Here is an 18,984-nt window from a genome sequence, read left to right as displayed (position 1 = left end):
AGTTCACTTTTTGTTTAGCCATAATAATATTGCCCGTACTTATAAGACGATCGTATTTCTCATGAGCCCTTTACTATTTTAATTAAGCATTTTACGCAAATGTTTGGACCAATGCTGCTTTATCAATCATATCAAGCTTTGGGGTTAACGTGTGTAAGTAGCCTTATAAAATGTTTTTGTATCTATGCTGAATGAACTAGAATATTTTATAGAGAATGGAGTGAATGAAACGGTCAAAGACAAAGTCACCATCATCCGTGAAGAACAAAAACTGCGAATGAAAAGTGATTTCGGGGAGAAAAATTGAAGCCTTTTCATGTGATTTAAGATTTTGTGAATTTGTGATTGTGCAAAATTCATTGTAGACTGTGTTTGTAAAGTATTTTTGGAGCAAAGTTCCCAAAAAAACGTACCGCTTGGTAGTAATATGAGTAATGTTACCAACCAAAATGGAACAGGTCTAGAGCAGCAGGTCAGTGCCTCATGTTCATCTTTGTATTGATTTTTCTCTGAATAAATGGACCTTAAATTTTACTACACGTTAACTTTCTTATTTATTTGTATTGTTCGATACTTTTGTTGCAATGTTATAAGCATGCCATAATATCAGCAATACCTAGTGTCTCTTTACGTGTCTTGGGATAACCAACATGGCGACCTGACTTCTAGGTTCTGATTGATTTTCTAAGTTCTTTTCTCTTTATGTAGCGTTAACTTTAAGAGCTTTGTGAATGATTAGCATAACTGTATAGAAATGAGGTCAATATCACCATAGAATTGCTCCTTTGCCCCCGAATTTTTAGTTTTTGTGGGTGAATCATCCCTATTAATAATTAGATTAAACTATCAATCAATAATTGAAAGTGGGAAAGCTTTCTTTATTATTTCAAGCGTTAATTTAAAACTTGTAATTTTACATTTTGTTTGTAACGAAATTCCCTCAATGTGTGGTAGATATACAATTGGTACATTACAAATAAAATGAAGAGGGAAAAGCACTGATTATATTATGAATTAATATATTTAATGTAACAAATAAGTGTATTTTTTAATCATTTTGTGAATGGATTATTATAACCTTTGAATATAACCTACAAATCTCTTGTCGCAAACTTGTACTATGCACCCCTTATAGCAAAACATAACAGTAAGATTGTCCTGTTTTTTAAAATAGCACATTAATATTCTGATGGTTTAATTAATGAAGGCAACCAAACTGTAATTCTGTTATTCAAATAAAACTACTCAACAAAGAATTAGGTTGTATTGTAACAACAATAACAGAACAAACCAGTGATAAAAGAGGGGTTTTTGAAAACCTGTTGCTTGTTGATACTATTCAGTGATGTTTTGCTTTGATTTTGATTAGAACTTCAGTATTTGATGAAGAGTTAAAAAATAACTATACATCATAACTATAAACATACCCTGCTTGTTAACTTTGTAAATTCTGGATCTGGACATCACTTATTTGCTCCAACTATATCTAAGAACCATCCAAGTAAGCCATAATAAAAAAATTAAGACAACTAGATTGGTCAAGTCTCTTTTAAAAAAACTTATTAACATATGTATGCTAGAATTTGATATAAAAATAGCTGAGAGCCTAGGATTTTCTACCTACGCCTAATAATTTGATTGCAGGAAAGTTAAAAACAACATCAAAGTATGGTATAAAAAGAGCACCATATAGTGAACCAGAATTGTAACTAAATTCCTCTCTTCATCTCACACTAGCTACTCTATTCACCATAGCCTCGCCGGTGTAAAGTATATGAGTTGTATCATACTCATAGACAATAACTATCCTTCCTAAAGTATGTTAAGTTAAATTTTAAATTACATGATGTATGGTTTATCAACATAAGTCTGTTTTTTAATATAATTTCTTTCATTTTGTAATGGTATATCAATATTTTACAGCCTAGTGGTTCAGGCTTTGGCTTTCCTTATGTGGAGACAGAGTTTAGGTCCTGGCTTGCACAACTAGTAGCTGTAGGTTTAAGTTGGCGAACAAAGTTATCACCATCCCCTTACAATTATGTAAACATATATGTATGAACGCTTCACAAGTGCCTATGATAGGCATACATGAATAAAGAAATTTTGAATTTGAACTGAATTTTTGGAGTTATCTGGGTTTTAAAGTTAAGTAAATTAATTATGACTTGCTTTAAAGGTTAAGGAAAACATTGTGGGAAAACCTGCATGCCTGAGAATTCTCTATAATGTTCTCAATGGTGTGGTGAATTCTACAAAACTGCACTTGGCAAACGTGGTAGATAATCTCCTGAACCGTTCTCACTCTGTGAGGAGACCCGTGGCCTGTAGTAGACCAGTAAGGGGTTGATGATAATGATGAATGACTATTTTTATATTTTACATTTCTAACATATATCCTAAGATTGGTCCATTTGCTTGTACCTGCCTATCAATGTAAACAACCGTTTTGTTACATGCAGTAAAATATGTTTGAAACATTAAAAGATAATAGAATCAAAGGGAATGTTTTTGTTTTATTATCTAGATACATATTTGTTTATATAATTTTATTTTTATTTTGAAAAAATATGTATGTACTTGCTTTAATAGTAATTGTTTCTATATTTTGTTACAGCTTGCTGGTCTGGACTTGCAGCCTCAGGCTCCTAAGAGTACTAGCCGGTACATCCCTCCGCATCTGCGTAGGCAGTTGGATGCAAAAGGTAACTAAGAGAAAGTTCAATTTGTAGATGCATTTTTTTCATGGTACTTTCTACATACTTCACAATCCGGTCACCTATTAGAGTTATGAGTTAATTTATAAATAGGTTTATTTATAAATTAACTCATACAGTTTGAATATTATGTTGGTGTGCATCTACATATTAATATAATACGCATTATTCCTGTTTTTTAATAGAAAATTTGTATTTTGTCACCTAGGTGAAGAGCCTAAGCGTCCAAGCTTAGATACTCGTCCGAACGACGCACGAGACAACCGTTCATCATTCGGAGGCAACTCTAGAGGCTACGACCGTGGTGGTCGGCGCGACGACCGCGATCGTGAACGCGACCGTGACTACGATCGCGGCTACGACTCGCGATACCCGCGCAGAGACCGCGGTAAGTTTGATGCACTACAGAAAGCATATGTGTGAATATATACTGAGACAACTTGGGCAACTATGCCACGAATGCCTGAGGTGCAAAGCAAAAAGCAATGAAGCTTATTTAATCACTTAGTAACCAATGTACTTATTAAAGAAAGAACAGTTATAATTTATTAAACGTAGTAAGGTAGTCATTTCGCACCACCTACATACCACGTCCTATGCCTAACTATGCCCTTTTTACGTCTTTTGTAGTTTTCATTTTATATTTATAATCTACATTTGTGTAGGTCGTGACAGCGGATATCAGAATGGAGATTCCGAGCGTTGGCCGGAGCCAGAGCGCCGGAGCGGCGGCGCCAGCGGCGGAGGCGGTAGCGGCGGCTCTGGAGGAAACGCTGCAGGCGCGGCCGGCGGCGGTACTGCTAGCGCCGCGGGCGGTGCGACCGCTGGCGGCAGCGCTACTGGCGGCAACAGCGCCCCTAGCCGCGGACCGATGCCGTCGCGCGACATACGGCGCGACGAGGACTACAATGAGCCGCCACCGCCACGCAACGACCGCTGGAAGGAGCCAGAGCCGCGCTCCGACGAACGCTCACAGTCGCGCTGGGCGTCCGACGACGTGCGACGCACCTCGTCGCGCCGGGACGAGGTACCTTAGCGTTAAGTTTTATTTTCTCTTTAATATTAAATATGTAAGGTGGTAGATGGAAAGCCATCGCCTATAAACATAGCAACACTTTGCAGGGCATCAAGGACTATCAAAATGCTTTTTGTTCATTTACCTGAGGCGTAGGCTTGTAGCAATACTATTGCGCAAGAAATAAGAAGTTTTACTTCGCTGGAAAGCTGTACTACAACTACTACTAGTGTGTCTATTTGTACTTAACCTTTGTGCCGCTCAACCACTGCACCAATCTAGTTGAAAATTGATATGGAGATAGAGAGTAGAGTAGATAGTCTGGAGACATAGAATAGTTCTAATCCTGGCAAATAGCTAGCTTAGTTCTGCTGCCTATGCGGTAAAGAAGATACGCCATATGACCGACGTAGAAACTGCTAGACTGGTATATTTTAGTTACTTTCACAGCATTATGTCATATGGAATTTTACTTTGGGGTAATGCTGCTGATATTAGCACTATTTTCGTGCTGCAGAAGAGGGCTGTTCGTTCTATCTACAAAATGGGTCCGAGAGAGTCATTGAGAGATAAATTTAAAGATTTTAAAATAATTACAGTGTATAGTCAGTACATATATGAAAATTTAATGTACGTTCATAAAAACATTTCTAAATTTAAGAAAAATGTGACTGCAATCATTTAAACATTAGAAGTAAGAATAAACTTACAGTGCAATATACTAGGTTACATAAAATTCATAATTCGTTTAAAGGAAATTGCATACAATTCTACAATAAACTACCAATTGACATCTTGGAGATGTCTCTTAAAAAGTTCAAAGTTTGTATTAAACGTAAGCTTATAGAAAAGTCCTATTATAGTATAAAGGACTACGTAAACGATAAAAAAGCTTGGGTGTAAATTATTGCTTTAACCAGGTTGCTCTTCTAATAATTTAAAATGGCATTGTGAGATGTGGTGATAACAAAAAAAAAAAAAACACCCGGCTAAGTTTGTTGTGGGCTTCTTCTTAGACCGGGACGCGTTTGGAACCCTCGTAGCTTTAGTTTTAAGTTTACGAATGTGGTTATCGCCATCATCTCAGTACCGTGTAATTTTTATGTACGCATCAAAAGTGCCACCTGTGGGCCTACTTGAATAAAGATATTTTTGACTTTGACTTTGACTTTGGGACTTGGCAGGGGAGTTTTGGGGGTTATCAAAGCAGGGCATTAAAGCAAAAATGATGTCCATGACGTTTAATAGAGTTATGGTGGCATCCTGAAGGCCAACATGGGGTACTTTTTAGCCCTGGAAGTGAAACTGTTATCGTTGAACATGTGGTTATCGGGAAGTTAACTACACGTTCAATGATAACTTATGAGCAAGTTCAGATGAGGCTTATTTCGTGAATATTAAGTACTGTACTTTTTGTGGTACTAAAATAGACAGTAAACAGTTTTCCTATATTATTGTGTACTTTAGAACGACTGGACAGTCCCGCTACCTCGCGACGAGCGGCAGGAGTTGGAGCTGTTTGGCACTGGCAACACAGGCATCAATTTCTCCAAATACGAGGATATACCAGTTGAGGCCAGCGGTGACAATGTGCCAGACTTCATTACAACCGTGAGTATCCTGGCGATAATAGCGGATCAAACGGCCGGAAACTTTTTGTATTAAATATATTATTGGAAGCGTGAGGTGAGCGTGAGCCAAAAATCGTAATAGGTAAATCGTTACGATTTTTGGTGGGATAAAATCTCACTCTACTACTACTACTACTAGGTTGTATGCGTTGTAGGCTATTAAATATCACTTGCGTCAGCGGTGAAACATCAAACACTATGAGGATCGAATCCCTGTGAGCTCTACATAATTTTAACAAAGGCGTGTAAAGTCCACCAATTCACACTTGGCCAGCGTGGTGGACTTTGACCTACACCCTTGTACATTTAAATGTGGAAGACACGTGGCTTATAAGTAGTGGACCGGTATTGAGTTGATATGATGGAATCGACTTGTAACATAAACAATTCTACAAAAACAAAATCAAAAGTGGAAACAAGACTTTACAATTTGGGGATTATATAGAGGTGTCGCACCATGTACACATTGTCCCATTATAGGCGTAACTGCCTCGCTGGTTTCGTGGTTTACATGTCCTACCACGGATTACGGGGTCCTAAATTGTATAAGTGTGGTCGTTTCGTCGTTTTCAAGATTGCGTCGCATTGCATAGACTTAATCTGCCTTCGTTGTGTTTGTAATTAATCCTAGATTGGCTATAGTAAGTGTATAAGGTGTGTAAACTATAAATCCCGAAAAACTCTCTTTATCCATCGATTTAAGTTTCTATGTATGTCAGACAGTAGTTTTGCAGTTATGTAATGTAAAGTGTGCACTATGAGTTTAAGTTTTTATGTATTAAATATTTTCTTTTTATTATTTTAACAGTTTGATGATGTTAACCTGACGGAAATAATGCGCTCAAATATAACGCACGCCCGCTACGATAAGCCCACACCGGTGCAGAAATATGCGATCCCGATAGTGTTGGGCCGGAGAGATGTCATGGCGTGCGCGCAGACAGGTTCGGGAAAGACAGCCGCCTTTCTCGTGCCCATTCTCAACCAGATGTACGAGGCGGGACCAGTTAAGCAGTGAGTGTATTAAAATAAAAAATAAAAATAAATCTCTAAATAAATAATCTTATTAAAATAAAAATAAATCTGCAATTTTTGAGCTTTATTGCCTTACATTGTCACTTAAAAACCTATATAACTCCTAAACTATGAAATGTTTAATGACTAGATGTTAATAACCTTATCATGGGGAAATATAAAAAGGTATTTTTTAATTATCTGCTTTTTTTTTACATTGTATTTGAAAAGTGTCCTTATCCTTCATGTTAGTTATTTACATAGTAGGGGTCAATGATAAGTATTAGTTTGAAAAGCGCACATATTTATATGTGTCGTTATAAGTTCTTATTGTATGAGTTTCTTGGTGTACAATAAAGTATCCTTTTTTTTTCTTTCTTTAATACAGGTAAATTCAAGATTTTGTAATATCTTACTTACTTTTACTGTATTACCATTTATTATGAAAATTATTATTATATTACGAAAATTATTTTGTTTGTTCATAGGCCTTTTATCAGACGCAAACAGTATCCCCTCGGATTAGTGTTGGCACCCACTCGCGAGCTCGCAACACAGATTTTCGACGAGGCCAGGAAGTTCGCCTATCGCTCACGTGTGCGACCGTGCGTTGTGTAAGTATAAAAATAATCGCCTGGAGTAAATCTGACTTCTGGGCCTATTAAGACTCGTAGGAGGAGTATTCTATGTGTCTGTGGGTAGGAAATACTAGTAGTTTCTTCGATTGTCACACCTTTTAGAAAAAGTAAAAAAAATGGGTTGACTAAAATGTAAACTGCAATTTTAGTGGAAAATTTTCAAATTCTGTATCTTGCATTTTTTAAATATTGTCAAGATTTTAAATGTTCTTCCTATCCTTCTTCCAGATATGGTGGCTCCCCAATCCTGGACCAGTTCCGCGAGTTAGAACGTGGTTGCCATCTTCTCGTGGCTACACCGGGCCGACTGGTGGATATGCTTAATCGCGGGCGAGTGGCGTTGGACCATTGCCGCCATCTTGTGCTGGACGAGGCCGACAGAATGTTGGACATGGGTTTCGAGCCTCAGATCCGCAAGATCGTCGAATGCAACACAATGCCCAAGACCGGCGAACGACAAACACTTATGTTCTCTGCTACTTTCCCGAAGCAAATACAAGTTCTCGCTCAGGACTTTCTTTATAATTATGTTTTCCTCGCTGTCGGTCGTGTCGGATCTACTTCTGAGAATATCACCCAAAAGGTAAAAACCAATTTTTTGGCTCTATAGTTAAATATCAAAGTAGTGAGGCGCGTGGCTGTGCGGTAATGTAATAAAATGGCTTCACGTGTAAATAGTTAACCACGAAAACAATATGCGGTGCGGCGTATGTATTTTATTGCACGAAATTTGATAATTGTAAGAACCTATTCACAATTCAACACATTTAAACATAAAAGAACACTCACCAGCGGTTCCTGGTGTTGGATGGACAGGTTCTCAATACCGTTCAAATTAGTTTTTCAAAAGTTCTTTCTACCGGTCACGAATTATTAATTCCATGAGTTTTATATGATATTAAATTTCAGGTGGTATGGGTAGAGGAACAAGACAAACGATCCTTCCTGTTGGATTTATTAAATGCGTCGAACTTGCTTCAACGCTCGCCTGAAGACGACCAGCTTACCCTCGTCTTCGTGGAAACTAAGAAAGGTAAGTTATTAATAGTGTCAACTGCTAGATAATAATATATCTATATATAAAAGAGAAAGTGTGTGGGTATGTTCCGTATAGGCTCCGAAACGGTTGGACCGATTTCAATGAAACTTTCAGGGAATCTCTGGATTGACCTGGCGAGTAATCCTGTAGTTTGGTGACGATCGGAGCTCTCCTACTTTTGAACTGTCAAATACAGCTTTTATTTACTATGATGATATTCTATTGTTGGGTGTTCATGGGTGTAGATAATGATCTTCACCCGCTCGAGAAGAGAATAGAAGAGAATGAATACGGAGAGAAATAAATGATTTAATATATTCTGAGACTAATTGTAAGTTTATTTATGTTAATTAATGATGTAAGTTTATTTTTTAAATAAAATAAAGCAAAATCTAGCCAGGTGAAACAGGCTGGGTACACTACTTCTCATAAATAAACTAACAGATAGAATAGCTGAATTGAGTTTGTAAAATTTAATCTATACTAACATTTGTATATACTTATTGGGATAGCTTTTCCTTGTTAGCATTCTTACATTGCAGCAATTCAGGGGTCGGAGCAACACGTAGGTATAGTGTAAGCACACACATGAAATTTGCACTCGAACAAAATCACGGGCAACAAGTTGTTTTTATATAACGATTGGACTCATGTCAATTCATCTGCTGCAGTAACAATGTCTGACACGGAAAAAAGACAAGATATTACTTTAGTAATTTCGTTTATATTAATTTAGATAATTTCATCTAAAATACTAGGGACTATTAATCAAATACTAAGCATTGTTTAGATTTTAACCTGTACATGTAATAATATAAGTTTGCTTTGTTGTTGTGGTATGATTAAGAGCTCAAACGAGTTCAATACTAGTCAGGTGTAATCGAACAAAAGTTCCCATGAATTAGCTATTTATACATTTCAACTGTGCCGTGTGGTAACGGCAGATGTGGAGTACAGCTGTCGTCATCCTTTCTCTTCCCCGGGGTGTCGGGCAGCTGTTTGGCATTCCAGCACCTTATATAGGCCCATAGGAACCATACATAACACATCATCAACCACTTTGTAAAACCCTAGGTTATATAAGCGAACCAAAGGTAATGTACTTAGTAAAAGCCTGTAATGTTCTGCAGTAATTAGCGAAACTCTACATTTTCTAAATAACTTCAACCTTAAATAACAACATACTACACTTCTTACAGCTTTAAATATTTTCATTTCATTCGTTCGTGCATTTCCTTACAAATAGGTCGACAAGGTTAAGTTATGAAATGTGTGATAATATCAGGCATGATATAATGTATTTTATGTCACCCTTATATGTTTACTTGAAACGAAAGCTTTGCATTATTGACACTGTTTATATAAAGCAATGGCTTAGGTTATAGAAGTTAATAATCCTAACATAGTGTAAATGGGTCATAGTTACCAAATAAAAATTAAATTATTATTATTATTATTAATAAAACTAAACAAAACTTACTCGATGAAAAGTTATTATGGTAGTTCACTACCAATTCTGTCCATCATCATCATCGTTATCAAATCATTATATGGCACGGGTCTCCTCCCACAATGAAAAGGGTTTACGCCGTAAACCACTACTGGCTGACTGACCCGGTGCGGATTTGTGGTCACTGCCTTTCAACACGCTTTTGTATGCAGGTGCCGATCAACTAGAAGAATTTCTGGACGCCGATGGCTACCCAGTGACGTCGATCCACGGTGATCGTACGCAGCGCGAGCGCGAGGAGGCATTGCGTCGCTTCCGCACGGGACAGACGCCCATTCTAGTCGCCACGGCTGTTGCCGCTAGAGGTCTCTCCATATATTTCTTACACTTTAATTAGTTTATTTCAGGCATTATTTCAACAATGCTCGTCGGATTTGGGGGTATTATGCAGATGGGTTGTTACTATAGAAATCTTAATGTTGCACTAGAAATAATGCGTATGCGTCACCTGTCGCCGCAAAAGAGACTCTAACACACACTCGAATTCTTACAAAACATTTGCAACAGTTTGCGACTTTAATGTAATTTTTTGTAACTACATGATAACAGACGTTATGCAGCAATGTGTTTAATCTACACTTTAAAGTGCTTAAAGGCATTTCTAGAGTCTTGTTATAATTTCCATGGTCATTACAGAATTCGTGATTTTGAAAAACTTTGTTTCAAAACTTTTGCCCGGTATTGATACTATAAGAGCAATAACCGTAGTTTTCATAAAAAAATATATTTAGTGTCATCCGTAACATCACCCATGCCGTAGTTTGAAATAAAAATGAGGGCATTTATTCAGAGATGTTAAAATAACGTTGTAATAAGGGGAGCTACAATCAAAGATTTTGTGGGGAAGTTTTCTAGTAGATATACTTTAGATCAACGCTAACAGCTAGGTAGCTAGCCGCTAGACCGCCAGTTGTTTCACAGTATATGGACCTTTGTTTCTACATTACACCCTTGAAAGTACTCACAAAAGTACCATGAAAAGGTTATTATTTTATTAAAGGACTCCCTATAGCTGGTACACTCAGTATTTATGTTTCAACTTTTTTTTCCCTTTGCTACACCTAATATCGATGATTGTACAAAAATCGACTCGCCTTGCAATGCCCTGTATAATGTATTGTATCAGACATACAATACATTATACAGGGCATTGCAAGGCCTATCGCATCCATCATGGAACCCATTGAAATATATAAACAATATTTCATCTAAATTGGTCCAGTCGTTTGGAAGTTTTGTGACAAGACACATAAGTATTATATATCATCCTCACTAGTCCTTACTAATATGACAAATGCTAAAGTGGGTTTGTCCTTCCTTTACGATGCCATTTTAAACAAAGGCGGACAAATTCGCTAGTTATTTCCTAGAATGTCAATGGTAGCCTGCACTACAACTCCTGTACAGTAAAATTACTTTTTGATGTCAATTTTATTGAATCATATAGTTATTAGCTCAGTAGATCTAAACTGAACTAGTATATCTATTGGCGTTTCTTGTATCCTCACTGACTAATTTATTATTTCTTTGTATATTTGCATCACAATGTAAGCGAACACCAATGGTATAATTGAAATTTATTAGAAGTGTAGTAATATTTAATATTATTATATTAAGTTTCCTTTATCCATTATATTTATTAACTCATTTATTCTTAATTATTGCTATCATAAATTTCGGATTCACAGGTTGGTATTTCTTTTTAATGAGTGTACTTACAGATTATTTTGAATTAATTTAACAGTGAATTTTCTAGTAAGACTCAATTGACTAAAATAATATATATAAATGCACCTTGCATTTATATATATTATTTTAGAGTTAACATCACATATGTAAAGAAAGCACCCGGTCGACCAGACAGATTATCGCAGTGCCTGCAATTATGAATAGGAAAACACAATTTGACTCAACATGTGTTTTTTGCATGGGATAAAATTAAATCATGCCTTATTAGGATCAGGTTTTGACTGACCGGCAAAAAGTTGGCTTATATTTTTTTGCTTTGCTTAGAAATCAGTAAATGCAAAATCCCATTAACCTTTGCTCATGTTCTCATCGAAACCTTAACCAAAACTGACATTTCGCTAATTATATTATTATACTATGTACAGTACTACCACTTTTTTTTCATTACATCTGTTTACCTGCCCAGATGTTTTCATCTTTAATGATCATCAGGTCAATCAAAACGCTTTAGGAGAAGTCGTCTTCAAGCAGTATTTATTGTTATCGTATTGGCGTCCTCTATTATATTGTATCTCTTTATTTTAAACCTGATCTTTAAGCAACAAGAAACAATATTAAATTGGTAATTACAATAGTTATTTATTCAGTGTTAAGTAACACCTTGTCAATGTAACATAGAAAAGTGATTGTATTGTACAAAGGCTTTTAATGCAGTTACAAATTATCAAGCCAAGGCTGTTGCTAAAATATATATAATTTTATTGTTCAGGCTTGGATATCCCTCACGTGCGTCACGTGATAAACTTTGATTTGCCGTCGGACGTTGAGGAGTACGTGCACCGCATCGGTCGTACAGGCCGTATGGGTAACCTCGGGGTCGCCACGTCCTTCTTCAACGACTCCAACCGCGGCCTGGCACGGGACCTGGTGGAGCTTCTCGTTGAAGCTAAGCAGGATGTTCCTAAGTAAGTGATCATTTATCAACTCATTCATCATCATCATCATTTTTACCCATTTACCTACTTTCTAATTGGCATCAGTCTCCTCTCAAAATGATGGCTTAGAATGGCCAAATGCGTATTGGTAGACTTCACACCTTATTATCAGTGTTCGAATATTCTTAGTAACGAATTGATTCCCAGTCAACTCAGTTTTGTATTTAATTTATTCCTTCTTTTCTCCAATCCAGCAGAAATAAATATTATTTTTTGAATTGCTTTTTATATTTGTAAATTAACTGTTATTATTTAATTTTTTTTACACAATATATTAAAATGCAGGTGTGTATGTAAGATGTTTGTAAAATTTAATATTTCCTTTTATCGGTCTTTATAACAGAGATTTGCTAGCCTATGAGTATTGTTTGGTTTTTATCGTGTTTTGCTTACCAATATATTGCCCAAGTAAAGCATTCTTTCAACAGCTCATCTTTGCTACTATTATAAAAGCGAAAGTGTGTCTGTTTGTTCTTCCTTTACGCCCTAACCAAGCCACCAATCAACTGGATTTTTGGCATAGGCGGAGGCGTACATAGCCTACTTTTTATCTCTGGAATAAAAAATGGAAGGGAAGAAACCGTTCCTACGGGTTTAGTATAAAAACAGTAACAAACGCGGACGAAAGAACGGCAAGTAACTGTGTAACATTCGACATCAACATCATCATCATCATCCGCATCCTATTAATGTCCCACTGCAGGGCATGAGCCCATCGTCTCCCATAGGAGAGAATGTTTTTAGGGCATAGTCCCACCCCGCTGCTCTAATGCGGGTTGGCAGGTTTCATCGACTAACATCACATGTAAGTGATAATAACCGGTGCCGACGGCTTAACGTGCTCTCAGAGGCACGGGGGTTGCCACCGCCAATTTCCTAACTCCGGACTGTTACTTAAAATTCTTTAACAGAAAAAACGTATTCTGTTTCTAATAATTCTTAACTGATGCGGGATTCGAGCCCCGGACCTCGAGATCCATAGTTGAACGTTGCAACCATTAGACCAACAATGCATTTAATCCAACCTAATCGTAATTCGGATGGTGTTCGTCGGTAGAAATATTTTTTTACGTCACTGTGAAAAAATACTTTGTTTTGTCAGTTGGCTCACGAGCGCAGCCGTGGACGGACGCTCGGGAGGCGGTGGCAGACGTGCAGGGGGAGGCAGTCGCTCAGGCGGCGGTCGCTTCGGATCCGGTAGCGGCTTCGGCGCCCGGGACTTCCGTACGCAGCCGCGACAGGCGCAGAGATCTGCCGGCCCCTCCACTATTGGAGGAGGTAAGTCTAATTCTTCTTTTCATTGCACATTTAATATATTTTTATATTACGAGGATATTGAGGCGTCGTCACCATTCTAATATTATTGATGTCTCACTGATGTCGTTACAGCCGTCATCCTCTTATAGGAATAAAACATTTAGAGCTATAATATGGCCACATGAGCTTTTTTTTTTTATATGACTAACTTCAATTTCACCTGCTAAATCTATACCCCTAATTGATTTCTACGCAACATCGTACCGGAATGCTAAATCGCTTAGCGGCATGTGTTGACCGGTAAGGTGGCAACAAGCTACGGCCAAAGCCTTCCACCTTACCACACCAGAGAAAACACAGAAATTATTAATGCCCAAAATGCCTCTGCTGCTGATGAGGATCGAACCCGGGACCTCCAACTTAAACTCACTGTTGCGCCAGGGAGGTCGTCGAAACTGAGTGGCAAACTGAGATCTTCATATTCTCCGAAAATGCATTAAATAAAAGAAGAAATCGTAATATTTATTCCAACATTGCATAATACGACCTAACACTATTTACATAAGATCTAAGTACTTACTATTTCATTAACCTATTCCAGTGGCGTGCCTTGGGTTCCTTACCAGGGTATGCATACTGCAGGAAAATTAAATATATAAGGGATAAAATTCTCCTTCTTTACGGGTTATATATCAATTTTAGGGTATGCAGTGCTTTTGTGCATGTATGAAGTGCACGCCACTGACCTATTCGATACGAGTCTCATTGCAACCCATGACCGGCCCACTACCGGGTCTGAGATAGTATGAGAAGGATTTAGGCTGTATTCCACCACATAAGAGATTGGTAGACTGCATACACCTTTGAGAACATTATGAGAAATCTCAGGTGTGAGGTTTCTTCATTATGTTTTCCTTCAACGCTAGTGATATTTAATTGCATAAATTAGAAACGCACATAACTCTAAAAAATTAGAGGTACATGCTAAAGTCGACCTCGGTCTGCCAGAAAATAAGGTCAGAGCCCTAACCTATCTAGGCTATCACCGAATCTGGCTACATAAGGATCAATTTCAGTTATAAAATTGTGTTCATAGGTTTCGGATACGGCGGTGGATCGTACGGCGGCAACTATGGAAGTTCGTACAGCGGTGGTGGCGGCGGCAACAGCGGGGGTCCCGACTGGTGGGGCGAGTCTTAAGTGCACTCACACACCGTCACACCGCTCGCCGCTCCGCCCGACCGTGACCGATCACCTTAACCAGTGCCGTCATAAAGACGTCACATGCCAGCTCTTTACACGGTCCAACACAACCTATAACATTGGCAGATGTTCTCGAAACTATAGAGAAGGTACTTTGGACGACTTTGATTCCAAATTTGTCCTAGCACTCCTCTCTACAGGTTTGCCGATATTGTTGGTATTAAAATAAGTACTCCTATCTGAAGTTGCAACACGGAAGTTTGCGCAGATACACATCACGCTCACAGCCCTATTTTGTCGCGCAAACATTCGCCTCGTATTTAGATTAGACTACTCGTTTTTCAATTACTGTGTAATCCATTTTTTTTAACTTTTATTTTGATTTAAACATTCTTTTCGTTTCTTTTTAGTGCAAAGACTGTTTAAAAATATTAAAAAAAAATAAACAAAGACATACACAATAAAAAACGCTTGTTATTTTATTATTTTTCACAGACTTGTTTTTAATTATATTTAAAAAATACTTCACTCTAAAAAGTTCTGAAAAGATTGTTTACGTTATAAAAATTGTAAGAAAAAATGGAGTATACATGGGATTCGGCCTTGTAAAGAGCTGACATCATGCGCATGCTTTACACTACATGCAACACAACAATATAATAACTAATGAATGCTACAGATGTGCTAAATTAATATTGCGCTTACTTGCCCGAAATATTCTTTTTTTGTGAATCATCAAACAAATAAAATATTTTGGTTTCGGTTCATTATTTTACTTAAGAACATTTCGCCAATTTTGTTGATTATAGTTATCCACTTTTGTAAAGAATATTGTATAAAGGATGGCATTTTATTCCTGATAAATTAGTTTAAGAATGTGTGTCTGTAGAACCATGTTGTGTGTTAAATGTAGTGTAAAATATGCTTGCAGTCCAAACAAATTTTGAGATTCCTTATAGGTTGCAGTAAACTGTATGACTTAAATATGTGCAAGTTACAACTCAAAAGTGGTCATTTAGTTTGGTGTAACTCATAATTTACTGTGTCAATAAATTTGCATGGATTAACAATGACGTTGTAACCCTTATATGAATCAATCCGAGTCACAACACATAAACTCAAAATTATCAATGTGATACCCGAGCGTATCTCAAGGGCTCTGACCTTAAGCATCGTCCAATAAATTGTGCCACATTTGTGTCCATTCGCACACTAACTTTAAAGTTGGATTTCACAGTCCGTTCCACCCAGGTATCATGGTTCAAACTAAATTCGTGAACCAAAGTAGGCGTACCGACACGCACAAAACTAGCTTCTTAATAGAATCATGCTGGAGTGGAACCCTAAAGTACTTTCAATTTGTTCTATCGATAATGTTATCATCGGACAAGATCAGTCTATTTTTTTCTTCTTATTCCAAAGAACTATAACCTAGCTTTTCACCTGATAAAATCATTATATATAAAAAAATTCAAAATTTTCCCAAATTGTTCCATTGTTTCATTCCAATATTTTTCAAATGGCCAGTTTGATAATAATAATAATCAGTCTTAATACTGTTTGTACTATAGAACAATTTGGGAAAAAAATATATAGGGTAATTGTACCTATCACCGTCACTTCACTAATTATTTATTGACATCTCGATAGTTTGTTCTTGAATTATAAAAAAATAATCAGTGCTAGTAACCAACATGTAAAGCCACCTAATAAAGGTAATAAGTATTTTAGTATAACCTCTAATATTTGTTACCTACGTTTTTGAAAAATTAAATAGTATGCATGCATGTATTTTTAACATTATTGGTAGTAATTTGCTAGTTAACACTCCGTATCACAAATATATCATGCAAAGCAATTGAGTTTCTCTAGTTTCTCAAATTAGTGGTAATAATTTAGTGTTTTACCCTATAGTTTTAAACAAAGAAAAAGAAAAGAAAATATGTCTTAATTTGTCCGATGACATGAACAAATGGGGACTATCCAAACCGGAACCGTGGACTTCGAACTTAAAGAAATGTGCAAATTTTTAGGATAGTTTTATTAATCGTACTCTTGGGAGTCGGACTGACATTGACCGGTAAAGTAAATTTTTATGTGGAGAGAGCGGTGCGGTAGACACTTGTATATGCGACGCGACGCAATCTCTGAATCTCAGGTCAGGTGTGAATTGCCGTTGCGTCCTTAAATTTTACATAAAAATCATAATACGGCAATTAGGGCCACAATATAAAAAGGAAAACCATCGCGAGAAGACGCTACTAATTTATATGTGAAGTGAAACGTCAATCGTCCTAGCTAGCTAATTTAATTTTTTTATTCATAGAATAATACTCGTAAAAAAGCCTAGGGCTTGAAAGTAAAAAATAAATAATACACCAGTAAGATATAAATTTTTTTGATGAAGGGATGCATACATATATTTCGGTCGGCATTTATTTCTGAACAACAACGCTAACCAACTACTAAATTATTTCATCCGGGTTGTGCCGATCGGCAATGTCTTAAATATCGAACACACACAAACACCCCCACACCCCCACACCCCCACACCCCCACACAATATTTGGTTCCTACCTCCCGGCTGTGCCGATTGTTACCGACCCGCATATGTGTATAACACGCCTAAGCGATTTTAACATTTGTGTGAAATTTTATCGAGAATGTTTCATGCGTATGTAAACCAGTCGCGTAAACTTCTTTCAAAAATTATTAAAGGTTCGTTTCGTGACGTAACATAAATGGATATTATATTAAAATTATGACCTGGCACAAATAAATCTATAGCCACAAAGAGCCAAACTATAAATAGTTTGGCTCTTTGTGGCTGTAGTAGTTTTCTTATGTACTGACACCCGATTACTAAAAGGATGTTGCATTTTAAATGTCTTTGTCGTATGTCATGTAAAAACATTTTATTTTCAGTATTGGATATATATGCTCCATTTTGGTCTTGGTACAGATATTACTTAACAACAAATAGAAGAACATATGATCATTTATATATTTATTGATATGTATATATTTATATTTTGCACCTGTTATCTGATAACGTTGCACGTAAACCCAGTGACACTAACACCAAATAAAACTTGTAACGATACTGGCGCATAGTAGTGACAAATAAAAATGGTGGTCCTAATTTGCCTGTTTTTGAGAGCGCGAAGACTCGCGATTAACAGACTTAAAGTGAATTATCACAGCTATTACTACTAAACAAAATTAAAGAAATGTAATAAATACTTAATTTTAAACAACATTAATGAACTAGTAATTTATCATTTGAATACAGGAAACCCCATTGTGACAATTCTCTTAGATTTTTGTTTTATAATATAAATACATTTATATTAAATGAATTGTGATTTAATTATTATTGCCATTTTTTTAATGACTATAATAATAATTATTGATATATATATATATATCTATATATATTTATATTAATTTTAATATATATTATTCAATAACGTTATCATGTTGTTTTATTGTTGGAATGACAGGTGCTGTGATTTTTGGCATTATGTCGTCTAAACAATGTAGATTCCATTTCTTTATTTAACGTTATGAACGGGTATAGAATAGTTATGTACTGTGATTAATTCACTTTAAAAATAGCATAAATTATCCTATTCCGTGCACCACGTCAATTTGGGTCGCACACGTTTTATCGTTTCTCAGTAACTATGATGTGAGTAGTTGATTAATATAGAAATATTTTTGATGTTCGATCTGTATCGTGATTTGTTCAGAACGTAAACTATTTCGATTTTTCTATTTTATGACTGTCTCATTGCTGATTCACTCCCGATAAGAAATTTTGAAGCATTTACGCACTCTAAAAATCGATGTAGCTATTTAATGTTTAGTGCGGTGGAAAATACCGATACAGTATCATAGTAATGTACCTACTAAATTTTGTCTGTAGAAATCCCGTATTGTAACATCTGTCACCATCTGTGGTCTATAATTTGAATGTGAATTTACTAATAAAAAAAATTAAGAAACAGGAAACTCCTTGTTTTATTTCCTACTATAGTACCTATGTAAAAGAAGTAGTACAATCCGAAGTTCAAACAGCGGGTCGCACTGCGTACCAAGCCTAACAGTTTTTTTTGGCAGTGCATACACGCCACGATATATTGGACAATATTTTTGCGATCGGTTGTACCGCCGCTATTTTTAGAATTTGTAACAGCTCAACCATATTGGGCTATCAATTCCTGAAAACGTTTTATTCATCATATTCAGCTTATTAATGTCCCAAAGCTGGGCG

The 18,984-nt window shown here is 36.5% G+C and overlaps 1 protein-coding gene across 1 annotated transcript; it reads left to right on the top strand.

The window, feature by feature from the left end:
- The first annotated feature begins 236 nt into the window (after nucleotides 1-236).
- LOC120637586 (ATP-dependent RNA helicase DDX3Y) lies at nucleotides 237-18,076 on the top strand. Its single transcript, XM_039909426.1, has 13 exons — nucleotides 237-472; nucleotides 2,618-2,705; nucleotides 2,926-3,105; nucleotides 3,383-3,744; nucleotides 5,200-5,343; nucleotides 6,172-6,377; nucleotides 6,866-6,991; nucleotides 7,244-7,598; nucleotides 7,925-8,048; nucleotides 9,717-9,869; nucleotides 12,023-12,218; nucleotides 13,351-13,526; nucleotides 14,602-18,076. Exons 1-13 carry the CDS (start codon nucleotides 428-430, stop codon nucleotides 14,703-14,705), a joined length of 2,259 nt encoding a protein of 752 aa, XP_039765360.1. The 5' UTR covers nucleotides 237-427; the 3' UTR covers nucleotides 14,706-18,076.
- The last annotated feature ends 908 nt before the right edge of the window (nucleotides 18,077-18,984 follow it).

Source organism: Pararge aegeria, chromosome 4 (genome assembly GCF_905163445.1).
Source record: "Pararge aegeria chromosome 4, ilParAegt1.1, whole genome shotgun sequence".
NCBI classification, from domain to species: Eukaryota; Metazoa; Arthropoda; class Insecta; order Lepidoptera; family Nymphalidae; genus Pararge; species Pararge aegeria.
Note: the sequence above shows the minus strand (reverse complement) of the source record. Positions and strands in the feature narration are given on the sequence as shown.